Source organism: Nansenia antarctica (assembly GCF_963989245.1).
Source record: "Nansenia antarctica genome assembly, chromosome: 3".
Taxonomy (NCBI): Eukaryota; Metazoa; Chordata; class Actinopteri; order Argentiniformes; family Microstomatidae; genus Nansenia; species Nansenia antarctica.
In genome coordinates this window covers 71,894,285-71,909,571 of record NC_137688.1, presented here as the reverse complement: position 1 = coordinate 71,909,571, position 15,287 = coordinate 71,894,285, and the positions used below count along the sequence as shown (strand labels likewise).

General features: G+C 42.8%; 1 protein-coding gene across 1 annotated transcript in view; it reads left to right on the top strand.

Annotated features, from left to right (window-relative positions):
- Positions 1–5,106: 5,106 nt before the first annotated feature.
- Positions 5,107–15,287, top strand: part of LOC308154360 (general transcription factor 3C polypeptide 1-like) — a gene marked incomplete at its 3' end in the record, with an annotated part of 53,952 nt that continues 43,771 nt past the window's right edge. The window contains 1 exon segment of the mRNA XM_080527523.1: positions 5,107–5,452. Within this exon segment, the coding sequence (XP_080383649.1) occupies positions 5,232–5,452 (221 nt within the window). The 5' untranslated portion in view covers positions 5,107–5,231.

Below are 15,287 nucleotides of genomic sequence, written 5' to 3'. Positions count from 1 at the left end.
CACCCTGCACTGGCTCCCGATAGCAGCTCGCATCAGATTCAAGACCCTGGTGCTTGCATACCAGGCAGCTAAAGGGACAGCCCCTGCCTACCTGAAGGAAATGGTAACCCCCCAAACCCCTGCCCGCTCACTCCGTTCCTCCACCTCGGCTGGCCGACTGGCCCCACCTCCTCTACACAGCAGTCGGGCTGCCCGATCACGTCTCTTCACAACACTGGCTCCCCGCTGGTGGAATGAGCTCCCCACGGCCGTCAGAACGGCAGAGTCACTACCCATCTTCCGTCGTAGACTGAAGACCCATCTCTTCAGGTTACATCTTAACTGCTCCTCCTGAGACATCTTCTGACCCTCACCACTACGTCTCCTAAAGACACCCGCTTTCCCCTCTACTGTGTCCCTAAGAACTTCTACTGCCCCCCTTGTACTGTTTCTCAGTTTCTCCCGTAAAAAAAAAAAAAAAAAAAAAACGTTTTAGTAGAAGGCGATAATAGGGAGAATAATCAGTGGCCCCGGGCCCGAGCTAGAGTACTCTTCCTGCAACGAATAGTGGACTGCTGATTCACATGCTTAGTATTCAAATGTATTGATTGTAAGTCGCTTTGGAATAATGCGTCTGCTAAATGCCAAAAATGTAAATGTAAATGTTATTCCGGCACCCCGGGGGCGCTGTTGCGCGACGGATCCTTGTCCGGAAATACTCCTATACCCCCCCTCGGGAGCGGCCGCCCAATATGCCGCTCCCCGTGTGTGCCCCAGCCATATCCGGATCTGGCGAGCTGGGATTCGAACCCAGTCCCCGGTGGGCAGCATGCACTAGTGGCCAGTGCTTAGACCGCTACACCACCGTGGGGCTAACCAACGTGTTTTAAAGGAGGTCAACCAGCAACTGAAGTCAGACAGCGTCATCAGGGTATCTCCCTCCCACAAGGCCCTTGTGTTGGGGGAGTATGTTATGTACAGTAGGGGGATGTCGTTTTTTTCTCCAGCAGTAGTATAGCCTCGGTGGCGCCGCCTATAGGTGGCAGTAGGAAGTGCATGTTCAAGGTGCCCCGTTCAGGTACTCTTGGTCTGCGTTTACATTCCTGTTGCTGTAGTCCAGTGGTTCTCAAACCTCTCCTCGGGGACTGGTTATGCGGGAGATCGGGGTTCGATTCCCGCATGGGGCGAGTTACACTACCAAGTCTCCGTTCGCTACACTGGTACTTCCTGGTGTTCTGTTTCTCAACCCTCTCCTCGGGGACCCCCAGCCGCTCCACATATTTGATCTGTTCCACCTCCAGCACACCTGATTCAACTAATCAAGTACAAATCATAATTGCTTTGTACTTGATTTAGTTGAATCGGGTGTGCTGGTGGTGGAACAGATCAATTGCTCATGTGCTGTTAAGTGGGATGAGGATGCTCTTAAGACGCTGATCTGAGGTCAGTTTTGCTCTCCCTATAACGGTGAAAGGTTAGGATTTGCAGAGGTTAGAAACTGATCCTAGAACTAAAAACAGAAATACTCTTTAAAAACGCGTCCATTCGCTCTCCTTTCTGTCTTAAAGACGCAGATCGCCGATCTGACGCGACTTGACGCCGGTCGAAGAAGCAACGCTCTCTCTGAGCGCTCCTCGCTTCGACCGCTCCGACGGCGTCAGATCGACGTTTACGGAGGATGAACGATGCGTTTTTTTTTTTACAAGGGTTCAAACCCCCGGGGCCTCTGATGTCTAACATCTCCAGATCTCCAGACATCAGGCAGGGGCGGACTTAATTGATGTCACAGCCCCCTCCCCGCCACCCTAGTGCCCCCCCCTCCCGTACCTATATCCACTACCTGCCAGCGCTTCTGAGAGGAGGACACGGAACGAAGGAACGAGCCCTCATCACTTAGCATCCTGTCTGTAGGCCTCAGCGGTCGGTCTAAGGTGCCTCAGTGGTCGTTCTAAGGTGCCTCAGCGGTCGGTCTAAGGTGCCTCAGCCAGTGGTGTAGTCTAGTTTTTTCTAGTGGGTATACTGTGATTTTCCCCTCCCAGCCTCATATCGTTCATTTCGGAAACGCCATAAAAATAAATCTGCGCTCCCTGTCTAACTTATTATTATATCTAACATTACATGTTTTAAGGCTGATCTGTGCACGACAGTGCTGCATTTTGACATATTTCATGTCGCATTTCCCCCCCCGTTGATGGTATATGACGCTATAGTCAGTCCCAATGGTCCAAAATTCAAGTGCTTCGTAACACAGACGGGGTGAATTTTATGAATTAAAGTGTGAAAGTTCTGTCACAAAACGCTGTTACGTATCCTCACACATTTTTAAGTGGGTATATGGAAATCCTTGGCCTTTCCTAGTGGGTATATGGCGTAGTCCTGCGTATCACATAGACTACACCACTGGCCTCAGCGGTCGTTCTAAGGTGCCTCAGCGGTCGTTCTAAGGTGCCTCAGCGGTCGGTCTAAGGTGCCTCAGCGGTCGGTCTAAGGTGCCTGCCCCCTGTGTTGTCTAGGATGTTGTGTACTTCGATCATTTTTGAGCTGACCGCGCGTCTCTCTTCCTGTCCGGGTCTGGATGGTTGAAAAAACAGCCAAAGAGCATCATGAACTGTCCGTTGTGATGTCCGTCTGTCTGTCTGTCTGTCTGTCTGTACAGTTGGACATATATCGTGAAATGTCGCCCGTTTATTGTGTCTCTCCCGTCCTGGGAATTCGATTAACTCTCAAGTCGTCCAGATCTCTCCCCCAAAATAGTTTTTTATCCGAGTGTGTAACGGGAAAAAAAAGAAAGAAAGAAAGAAAATAAAATGTCCCGTTTTTGCATTCCCATCACTCGTGCTTCTGGTCCGGATTAGGGGAGAGTACACTGATCCTGGATCTGTGCTTAATGGCGCCAGCTACCTGGAGCCAGCCTCATAGGGGAGGGTACGCTGATCCTGGATCTGTGCTTAATGGCGACCGCTACCTGAGTCTCATAGGCAGTGGTACGTCACATCAGATGAGATCCTAGCAGTCCATTGTATCTCCCCCCCCCCCCCCCCACCTCAATTATGACATTTTAGACGGAAAAGAAATGTTTGTTTTTACAAGAATTATCAGTCCAATAATAATCTCCAAGCATGTTCTTTTTATATGGAATGTCTTTATGATGATAAATTCAATCTTTTTTTGTTTGTTTTTTCCATTTGTGTTTCTTTAGTTATGAACTACAGGGCCTTTTTAGTTGCAAACTAATATGCCCCCCCCCCCCTGAATGCTATTTAATGTTTATTTTAAGTATTGGAATCCCCCCCCCCCCCCCCCGCCCTGAACTGAATGGGTAAATCTGTAAGCACCCTTTCTATTAGCTATATTAATAGATAATAATAATGACCAGATATACTTCTACTTCTAGTGTAAAACAGTGCCTTTTTATCGCTTTTTGGATCAGTGATTGTCATTAGAGCCAGCTAATTACGTGTACCTTATCGACTTTTTTCTTTCTTTTTTTTAAAGAAATCGTGTCATTTAAAAAAGAAAAGAAGAAAAATAATTCAATCAACATTACGCTCTCTCTCTTTCTGGATATGCCTTCTTCTTGTGTAAATAATGTACATTATCATATTTCATATGTGTCCTCAAGCCCCGCGGCGTGTTTTGTTTTTTTTCTCGATAAAACGCCAAGTTCAGTGCGCTGGTTTCACTTGTATATTTCTTTCTAAAAAGGTACTTCGTTAATAAAGACATTGAATAAAAAAAAAACTGACCTGTCGTTGTGTCTGTCTGTCTGTCTGTCTGTGGAGATCTGTCTGTCTGTCTGTCTGTCTGTCTGTCTGTCTGTCTGTCTGTCTGTCCGTCTGTGGAGAAATGCCAAGATCGATATGTCATGATATCATCCTTTTCTTTTCACGTAGATGAAACCATCTTACGATATCACATGGACTCAAATTCAGATGTGTTGTTTGTGAGCGTGGTTGGCGATGCTGATCATTGGGCGACATGTGATCGGGTCAGGACAGTGCTGTCCACTGATTTAATTTAGACTACAAGTTTATTGTCACATTACACGAGTGTAAGAGAGTATTTTCAGAGAGTATCTCAGGCTTCGGTTCCTGACATTGAACTGCAGCACAAAGACAATAAGGCAACAGGCATAATGTAATGTCTGTACAGGACATAAGTGACAAAAGATAATAGGCATAATACAAGATAAAGGTGAAAATAGTGCAGGTAAGACAGGACACCCTAGTGGTGCCTTATTAATATATATAATATTCTATAAGTAGAATAATTGTACTATTGTGAGCATGCAATAAGGGGTTAGTCTGCTGCCACTAGTTAATATCTATTTTATTTTTTTTATTTTTTAAATCTTCCTTCTTCTAACATTATGACTGCTATGATTACTGCTATGACTGATGGACAGATGATTCACTAAATGTATTTGTTATAAATTGCTTTGGATAAAGACGTCTGATAAATGCCAAAAGTGTAATGTATAAATCTAAGGTACCTACCTACCACTGCCATTGTGCTATTGAGCAAGGCACTTAACCCCTAACACAGTCTAACTGTGACCAATAAAACACTGTTCAGTTCCGCTTTTATCACAGTAGTGAAATCATAGCAGTGGTGCGCCACCTAGTGGCGGCCTGGAGAGGCAGCGTGATCGTGTTCTCTGGTGACGTAAAACTCAAGCAGGGTTGCCAGATCTTTGATCACACTTGGCCGGAAAATAAGCATTTAGGCGGTGTCAAAATGTCAGTGGCTGAAAGTTATAAAATGTGTGAAGTTAAAACACACACCCTAGTAGCTACATACAATGTGCAGTTTTTTTTTTTTACCTTTATTTTAGAAACATCATTGGCAACAGACATACAGTTGAGTTTAGGGGCAGGAGATGGGCACCTGCCCAATAGTAATCAGCGGTTTTCTGACAATAACAGGTTTTGGGCTGGTGGATTGAACGACTGTGGTTAGGCTGGAATTGATCAATCCCATCTTTCAACCCTAAGTACACGTTCAAAGTTGAAACGGTAAACACGTCATCAGAGGGCGACATCCCACATCCGACTGTCTCGGCTAACGATGTCAACATCTCTCTCGACTCGACACGTGCTTCGATTAACTAATCGGGGGTGTGTCTGCTTGTGTGACCCCCCCCCCCCCAAAACAGACAAACACGGTTTAGGAAGCGATAAGCAAGTTGATCTTTATCAAACTAGATCAGCTGCGCGGTCCGATCGGACCAATTTTCTATCCGTTTTGCAGCCATGGACGCGTTGAACATGGTCCAGGACGAGGTGGCGCTGGAGGGGCTGGACGGCATCACCGTCCCGTGTCTGTGGATCCGCCTGGAGCAGAGGAGCCCCCGGTTCCCCCTGAAGCTGGACCCCTGCACCAAGGACTACCTGTGGAGGTCGGTGGTCTGCAACCCCGAGGTGAACTTCTACGAGCTGCCGAAGGAGAGAGAGGACGTGGTGCTGTTCGACAGGTGAGCAGCTAAACCCTACACATGTTATAATAATAATTTTGCCATTTAGCAAGACGCTTTTAATCCAAAGCGACTTACAATTACAGGGACATTCCCCCTGGAGTAACTGAGGGCTGAGTGTCTTTACTACTTAACTACATGTAGTTATAACTGCTGTCTGTCCTACACATGTAGTTATAACTGCTGTCTGTCCTACACATGTAGTTATAACTGCTGTCTGTCCTACACATGTAGTTATAACTGCTGTCTGTCCTACACATGTAGTTATAACTGCTGTCTGTCCTACACATGTAGTTATAACTGCTGTCTGTCCTCTACATGTAGTTATAACTGCTGTCTGTCCTACACATGTAGTTATAACTGCTGTCTGTCCTACACATGTAGTTATAACTGCTGTCTGTCCTACACATGTAGTTATAACTGCTGTCTGTCCTACACATGTAGTTATAACTGCTGTCTGTCCTACACATGTAGTTATAACTGCTGTCTGTCCTCTACATGTAGTTATAACTGCTGTCTGTCCTACACATGTAGTTATAACTGCTGTCTGTCCTACACATGTAGTTATAACTGCTGTCTGTCCTCTACATGTAGTTATAACTGCTGTCTGTCCTCTACATGTAGTTATAACTGCTGTCTGTCCTACACATGTAGTTATAACTGCTGTCTGTCCTACACATGTAGTTATAACTGCTGTCTGTCCTACACATGTAGTTATAACTGCTGTCTGTCCTACACATGTAGTTATAACTGCTCTCTGTCCTACACATGTAGTTATAACTGCTCTCTGTCCTACACATGTAGTTATAACTGCTGTCTGTCCTACACATGTAGTTATAACTGCTGTCTGTCCTACACATGTAGTTATAACTGCTGTCTGTCCTACACATGTAGTTATAACTGCTGTCTGTCCTACACATGTAGTTATAACTGCTGTCTGTCCTACACATGTAGTTATTAGAGATGCTCCGATCAGGGTTTTTGGTGCCGATCACCGATCACCGATCACTGGAATCAGTGATCTGCCGATCCGATATCACTGATCACCGATCACAGCGTCGAAAATGGCAATTGAAGCATTCTATTTATTGTGTAGCATTATTTATGTTTTAAATTATTCTTAACACCATTGACATTGTATATTAAGTATTTAAATGAAATTAGGAGATGAGAAAGTATCATGAATTGACGACCATCTGTTTTATTGAATTCACAACCACCTGTAGCTTACTTCAGGAAAAACAAATAAAATGTGAAAATAAAAATCATAATAAATACAATGTACACTGTCACATCAAATGTGCAACATTCCACTCGAATGAGAGGAACTAGGGGCTCTTAGAGAACTTGGAGCTTATACTGTAACTGTAGCTTTCCTGAGGAACAATAAACATACCCAAACTAAACTGCAACATAAACAGGCTATAGCCAAATATAAAATACTGTTTCAAGTCAGTCAGTTTCAAGTCATATTTAGGAGGAGATAAGACAGCAAGTCAGCAATAATCAATAAAACAAAAAAACAAAACATTGCACCTAAGGAGATTTCAGACTCAAACCTTACTTCTGATTAAGCAGCATCACTGGCAGATTAGCCTTGAGAAATACAAGCATCTCAGCGTTTTTGGCACTCAGCCTGTTCCTCTTATCATCTAAAATATGTCCTGCTGCTGAAAAGTCGCTCGCTATCTACACTTGTGCAAGGTGCACAGAGGAAGACCTAAAACTCACGCGCTAATAGTTGTTGTTGCTATGGGCCAAGTGACTTCCTGCTCGCGGGGTCACATGACGTCGGTGAACACTACCTACACTACGCTCGTGAAGTCGCGCTGGAACTCTGACCAGCACTCGTGGAACGCCTCTCGTCCAATCAAAGCACTCGGTCCCTTTATGACGTCGAGCCCAGTGTGCGCTTCGGCGCTCTCTGAGCGAATCGACGAACGCAGCAAATGCCGTATGATATTCGTGGTATTGAAAGACCTTGCGTGCGTTCCTCCGCAAGGTATTTCTTTTGAGCAGACATTACAAACGGCATATTTGTTGTCTCTTTCCGACACTGTGTAATATTTCCAGACTGGCGACGCCATTTTGTAAACTGATCGGTCATGTTTGATCGGCCGTTTTGAGAACTCCGATCAAAACCGATCAAGGCCATATCGGCCGATACCGATCGGCGCCGATCAGATCGGAGCATCACTAGTAGTTATAACTGCTGTCTGTCCTCTACATGTAGTTATAACTGCTGTCTGTCCTACACATGTAGTTATAACTGCTGTCTGTCCTCTACATGTAGTTATAACTGCTGTCTGTCCTCTACATGTAGTTATAACTGCTGTCTGTCCTACACATGTAGTTATAACTGCTGTCTGTCCTACACATGTAGTTATAACTGCTGTCTGTCCTACACATAGATAGATAGACTTTATTTGTCATTGCTACAGTACAGGTACCAAACAACGAAATTTAGGAGGGGAGGCTCCCCTGGTGTTTAGGAAAGGAAAAAGAAACACATTTTGGAAAAAGCATAGATGCATAAAAATCACAAGAAGGTAAGGAGCTGGTTTACATCAATAGAGGCTATGTACACAATCCACTGTACTATACTGCACAGATAGTCAACTAGGGTTGTCATATTTCACAGAAAGTATTTTTTCACATTATTTTAAAGTGTCACAGTTTGCAGGCTTGAAAATGTACATGTTTGTGCCTCAGCACTAGCTGCCATACAATCCGTCCGGACTGTCCTGGGCCCAGAACTTAGGCCTTTTCTGTGTTCAGGGCCTTGACGGCCCTGTGGTAGAAGCTGTCCTTCAGTCTGTTTGTCTTAGCGGCCGGGGTCCTGTACCTCCTGTTCAAGGGCAGCTTGACAAAGTGTTTGTGCCCAGGGTGGGTCGGGTCCTTGGAGATCTTGGAAGCCCTCCTGAGACAGCGTGTTTTGTACAGCTCCTCCAGAGAGGGGAGGGGGGCGCCGGTGATCCTCTGTGCTGTTCTCACGACTCTCTGTAGATCGCTTCTCTCCGCTGCCGTGCAGCTGTGGTACCAGTTGGAGATGCCGAAGGTGAGGATACTCTCCACTGCGCCGTGGTAGAAGGCCACCAGCATCTCCTGCTTGCTGTGTTGTTTCTTGAGGCATCTCAGGGTGTATAGCCGCTGTTGTGCCCTCTTGATGGTGCCTTTAGTGTTGTCCTTCCAGGCCAGGTCATCCCGCATGTTGTGTCCCAGGAATCGGAGGTTTGAGACTATCTCCACGCTCTCTCCGTCGATGAGCAGGGGCAAGATCTCGGACTTTTTCCTCCTGAAGTCTACGATGAATTCCTGGGTTTTTGACTTGTTTAGCAGCAGGTTGTTAACCTTGCACAGCTTGCTCAATTGCTCCACCTCATCCCTGTACGCCGCCTCGTCCCCCCCCGAGATACATCCCACCACGGTGGTGTCGTCTGCAAACTTTACGATGTAGTTGCTGGGGTGGATGGGGGTGAAGTCGTGTGTGTAGAGGTTGTAGTTATACATGTAGTTATAACTGCTGTCTGTCCTACACATGTAGTTATAATTGCTGTCTGTCCTCTACATGTAGTTATAACTGCTGTCTGTCCTACACAGGTAGTTATAACTGCTGTCTGTCCTCTACATGTAGTTATAACTCAGTGTTTCCTCCAGGAATTTTTACAATGGTGGCGGCTAGTGCTGACCGCGCGCGCACAGCGCGCGCTCGCGATTTTTTCGCGTGCACGCGCATGAAACGCGCACGCGCGCTCAAAACAACGACGTAATTTCAGCCAAAACTCGATGGCCCAAAAAAATAAAATGTTTTCCTGTACTTCTCCCGTGTGTCTCTTATTGTCTGTGTCTGCATGTTTTTCCAGCATGTAATTCCGTTGTCAATAAAAACAAAAACACTGATCTGACGTTTTTTTTCACAACGTTATTACTTGTCACTTTAAGCCCAGGAGGGAGTTAGCGATTAGCGATGTTTAGCTTAGCTTAGTTTAACAGAAGTATCTTCACTTTTAACATGACTTCCCGTGGTCGTAGAGGGCTGGTCGACGGCTTAAAATGACCGTGTAGACCTGTAGACCTTATCCAGCTATAGTCTTGTGTTTCTACCCCGGGCATAGCCGGTGTTATTCACGGACAAACACTCCTGTTAGAGTGGTTCTAGTACACTGGACATAGGTAACACATAGAAAGGCTTCTCCTCTCTCTCTCCATCCTACACTACACTACACTACGCATCCTATACTACACTACACTACGCTAGCTCGCGGTGTTCGGGTGACAGCCAGGGCGCGTTCGTAAATACGCTCTGGAAATCTGATCAGCACTCACGGAATGCCTCTTGTCCAATCAAATGACTTGGTCCCTTTATGACGTTGAACCCAGTGTGCGCTCCGGGGCTCTCAGAGCGAATTTACGAACGCAGCCTCAAGTTCAATACTCGCGACACACACGGACTGGTCCAGTTTCAGCGCTTGTGGGTGTGTCTAGCGCTGTGAAGGTCTGAAAAGCGGCCTAAATCTTTTTTTTTTTTTTGGGTTGAGAAATCTGAATGGTGGCGGAGGAAATTCCATCGTGGCGGTCCGCCACGATGAAATGCATGTAGAGGAAACACTGTAACTGCTGTCTGTCCTACACATGTAGTTGGGTCATTGACGGATAAGACTTTTGAATGGGCCAATTTTAAAATACTAACAATAACAATATATTTGGCCATTATTCAAACATTTGGAATGTAGTGTACACATGCATTTATGCAAAAACCCCAAATTAAGAGATTTTAGTGTTTTTAAAGTTGAATTAATAGGACACGCCCTTAAAAAAAAGTCATTTGGGGCGACCGTAATTGATCTAAAAATGCATATATTTCCTTAACATTACTAATATTTTAACAAGTATCAGTAATTAAATAAACTGTTTAAGAAAGACAGGCTTGTGTGCCCTTTCATTTTTTGTAAACCATGACTTCACAAGTTTATTCTATAATGGCAGTGTCTCCCTCGTAATGCAGTTACAATACCCATTTTTGTTCGAAAACCCATAAAACTGATTTAAAATGTGTACAGATAATATCCACTTAAGCATAGTATACAATTGATTAATATTTGAGCCAAAACTGATGGATATTCTATTTTGAATTTAGTACAGTAATTGCCAATAGTTGGTTACCCCACATGACAGATGGTCGCCCCAAATGATGAGAAAACCGCAGGTAGTTAAAAGTCTATTTAAAATGTACACAATACAGTTCAGACTAAAGAAAACGGAACAAAGTTTTTATTACAATCTTTTCAAGTGGTCAAGTCAAAAATATTCTTAAATTCATTCAAATATCACAGAACTAAAAAAATGTAAAACGTAAAACGCGTAGGTTACAAGTTTCGTCAGGAACATTCAAATATCACAAATGTTAAAAACATTAAACATTTAAAAAGTTAAAGTGCAATGCACATTATATGCTTCCGGAACTTCTTCAAGAACAAATATTTCACAAATGTAAATTTTCACATCCTTGTCATCTCATCTTTGGTTTTGTCAATCTATGAGAGAGAGAAGGAGGGTTAAGTAGCATCACTTTTGTGGACCCTGGTAGTCACATTGCACAGGGATCAACAATTTCAGTCAATAAAAAGTAAACAGTTGTATATGGAATAAAAACTAAACACCAACACAGTTCTATAGAGTCAATAAACAATAAACACCAACATAGTTGCATGGATGAAATCAACACTAAACACCTACAACACAGTTGTATCAGTTCCCTGTATATGACCTACAACACAGGCTGGTTGGAGCAGTGGATCATTTGTTACATTAAAACGATGTTTAGGAACATCAGCATGTAACAAACTAGGCTATTTCCATTTCATTGTTACTGTAATTTCATTGTCTTTGCTATTGTCATTTCATTCTCATTTGTCACTTCCATTTTCTTTTTGTTCCTTTATTTCCCCATTTTATTGCCATTTCATTTTCCTTACTCATTGCATTGTGACCAATGACCATCTAATCATTGTGACCAGACTCATGGTAAACTGCAGGCATTTCTTTAACACCAGGGGCCTCATTTATAGAATCTGGATAAAATGTGATCTTACCCTTGGCGTACGTAGAAAACCATGTCAAAATAGTGAATCATAAAATGTCAACGTGAGTCAATTTGACAGTGGAAACGATCGTAGCTCTACGTCAGGTCTTGACTTGACGTACGCACATTACCTACTAGTTATGCAAAGTTATTACAGGCATGTGAGCGCACTCGAACACGTTAATGCCTACTTAACTGTAATTCATGCGAAGTGAAAGTGGCTCGTAATAAAATTAACAATGTTGTTATCAGCCGAGAAAATTAGTTTAATTCAAGATTTAAAGGGAACTGATGTTTATGATTGTATTTCAGTCTTCCTTTATATGCCATTAGGCTATTGTATGGTGTAATCATTCTAAATTGAGGCGTGATAAAGGCAGTCGGGTATATCCCAGCCCTCCTTCAGCCGCATCCTGCCTGATGTGATCGGGGGAATTCGGGGGCGAGCGTTTGCGACCGCGCATCTATTTCTGATAAGACAGTCGATCTCCTCCTCAGTAAAGTTTCTCTTCTTTTGTTTGTCTACCATCATGTGAACTCGTCAAAGGTGCTGCTCAACACCTCAATCAAGCCTATTTATAGCACTTGGCTTAATTCAGCTGCTATAATTGAGCCGCTATCACAGGGCGTAAATACAAAGCTCATTCACCTGCGTTCAATTTCAAGTATATTTGTTATTTATAGACGGAAGTACGTACGACAGACGTACGCAATTTTAAACAAGCACAGCCCGTTTTATAAATAATGCTTACGTCCATTTAGAAAAATGTGCTTACGTGCAAGTTAAAGATGACATTCAAGTAAATTTTAATAAATGAGCCCCCAGGCATTTCTGAACTTTACGCAGTCTTGGCAAGTCAGCTTCGAGACGCGAGAAGCATTCTGGTGGCCTAACTTACATACAAATTTAAGTTCAAGATATTACAGAAAAGGTCATTCCTAATCCTACTAACATGACAGTTCCAAATACACCAGAGAAAGATATAGCCTACTGCATGTTACCTATAGTTTTTTATCTTTCCTTTTTCCTGGCAAGATAGTCGGCTCTTGCTGCAGGGTCTGCGTTGACCCGCTGCCTGTATCGAGCAGTCTTCTGTTTGCTTGTTTGTGGTGCCATCTAGAAAATAGGTTAAACTAGTTAAACATAACTAATACATCTACAATTACCTAAATGGAATGTCATGCTATACAATTTTTTACATTTCTTTCATAAGATTGCACAATAATCAAAAAGAAACGTTAATTCCTAAATAGGAATGGAAAATGACTGAAATGTAGACAAATATGTGTTAAAGTATACAAAGAGTTATGCTAAAACAAAGAACTGTATGTATATAAATCATTAATAAAATATAAATATACAGAAACTACAAATACAGGACGTATATCTATCATGTAAGACACTCAGCAGTGGTCACCCCACATGATACTAGGTCACCCCAGATGATGTTTTCAAGTTCAGTCAAATATTACAGGCTAACAGTTAGCTACAGAAACCAAACTAGCTACTTCTTACCACATGTCACTATCAAATTTATCATCAAAATATAGATTTGCAGATAAAACGTATTATTCACAGTTTTGTGGGGGTCGTCCCACATGATATCCAAAAGTGGCAAGTACATGACAGCAGTTAAAAAAGAGATTTATTTGCAAATATGAGAGAGACTTACTAACATGCCAGTTGTTTCTCTGGGTCCTTCACATGTGACTGGCGGATGCAACATCTGTCCTTGAGGTGGTTTCAAAATAAAAGTCCCACAATTGTGTTTTCTTGATGGTCGCCCGAGATGATATTTCATAAAATTAACATATTCGGACAACATTCGTTTGTATTTTATGATGGAAATATAAGTGCAAATGCTTAATAATTTTGTCAATTAATGTAAAACATGTTTGAAATTATGCCAAATAGAGCAAGGGATATATTTAAATCGATTTAAAGTTATTTTAAACCGGTTGTCTAAATAGAAGTCAAGGCTGGACGGTCGCCCCACATGATGTTTTGACACTTCAGATAGCAGAAAAATTACCAATAACTAAAATGTTTGGAGAAGTTAGAGTGGTTATGTATATGGGGAAGGTATTAGACATACATGTTATCTTTTTATGTATTTTTATGTTTTTTTTAAGGTAAAAAATTCAGTTGGACAGAAAAAGTAGGCGTCACGTCATTGACCCAGTTATAACTGCTGTCTGTCCTACACATGTAGTTATAACTGCTGTCTGTCCTCTACATGTAGTTATAACTGCTGTCTGTCCTACACATGTAGTTATAACTGCTGTCTGTCCTACACATGTAGTTATAACTGCTGTCTGTCCTACACATGTAGTTATAACTGCTGTCTGTCCTACACATGTAGTTATAACTGCTGTCTGTCCTACACATGTAGTTATAACTGCTGTCTGTCCTCTACATGTAGTTATAACTGCTGTCTGTCCTCTACATGTAGTTATAACTGCTGTCTGTCCTACACATGTAGTTATAACTGCTGTCTGTCCTACACATGTAGTTATAACTGCTGTCTGTCCTACACATGTAGTTATAACTGCTGTCTGTCCTACACATGTAGTTATAACTGCTGTCTGTCCTACACATGTAGTTATAACTGCTGTCTGTCCTCTACATGTAGTTATAACTGCTGTCTGTCCTACACATGTAGTTATAACTGCTGTCTGTCCTACACATGTAGTTATAACTGCTGTCTGTCCTACACATGTAGTTATAACTGCTGTCTGTCCTACACATGTAGGTATAACTGCTGTCTGTCCTACACATGTAGTTATAACTGCTGTCTGTCCTCTACATGTAGTTATAACTGCTGTCTGTCCTACACATGTAGTTATAACTGCTTGTATTGGCCAACATCGCATCTACGTGCTTCAGTATCTCTGAGTGACAGCAGCGCTGCATGTCAGAGAAACATGCCTGGAGAGGCGACTTGTTGTTGTTGTTGTTGTTGTTGTTGTTGTTGTTGTTGTTGTTTCTCTGACATGCAGCGCTGCTGTCATTCAGAGATACTGAACCACGTAGATGCGATGTTGGCCAATACAAGCAGTTATAACCACATATGTAGGACAGCACAGAAGTTGTTGTTGTTGTTGTTGTTGTTGTAATGATTCCATGTCAGTTTGTAGCTTGTGTCGGTTTAGCAACACAGACTTCAGACTGTCTACACAGACCGTGTAGCCTTGAAACGTTCAGTACACACACACACGCACACACACACACATACACACACACACCATTCATTCGTGTGTAATGGCTACAGACCATTATGAAGGCAACCAGTCAAACACCAGTTTGATGTGTCTTCAAACTCGTCAACTCGGACCGAGTCACTTGCATAATGATGATGATGTGTAACAGGGTTCCCGCGCTGGTCTTAAAAAGCCTCAAAGTCTAAAATCCAGCAATCCGATTTACAAGGCCTAAAAAGGTCCCAAGGCGCAGCGATTAGGTCTAAAAAATGAGATTAGCTTGTCCTGCAAGGAAATCAGTCCGACCACATCTATTTACGTGGAAATGAATCAAGCTGGAACCAAAAAAATGCCAATTCGCTTCCCCCGGGAGAAATTATTGGCGAACGAAGCTACGGCAGGATGACAAACATATGGTGTCGCGAATAGGTCAAAAGTTATATTCAAAGAGGTCTAAAAAAAGATCTAAAAAGGTCTTAAATTTGACTTGTTGAAACTTGAACATGATTGTTGGAGGACAAAATAAAAATATGTGAACTGTAAATGTTGTGT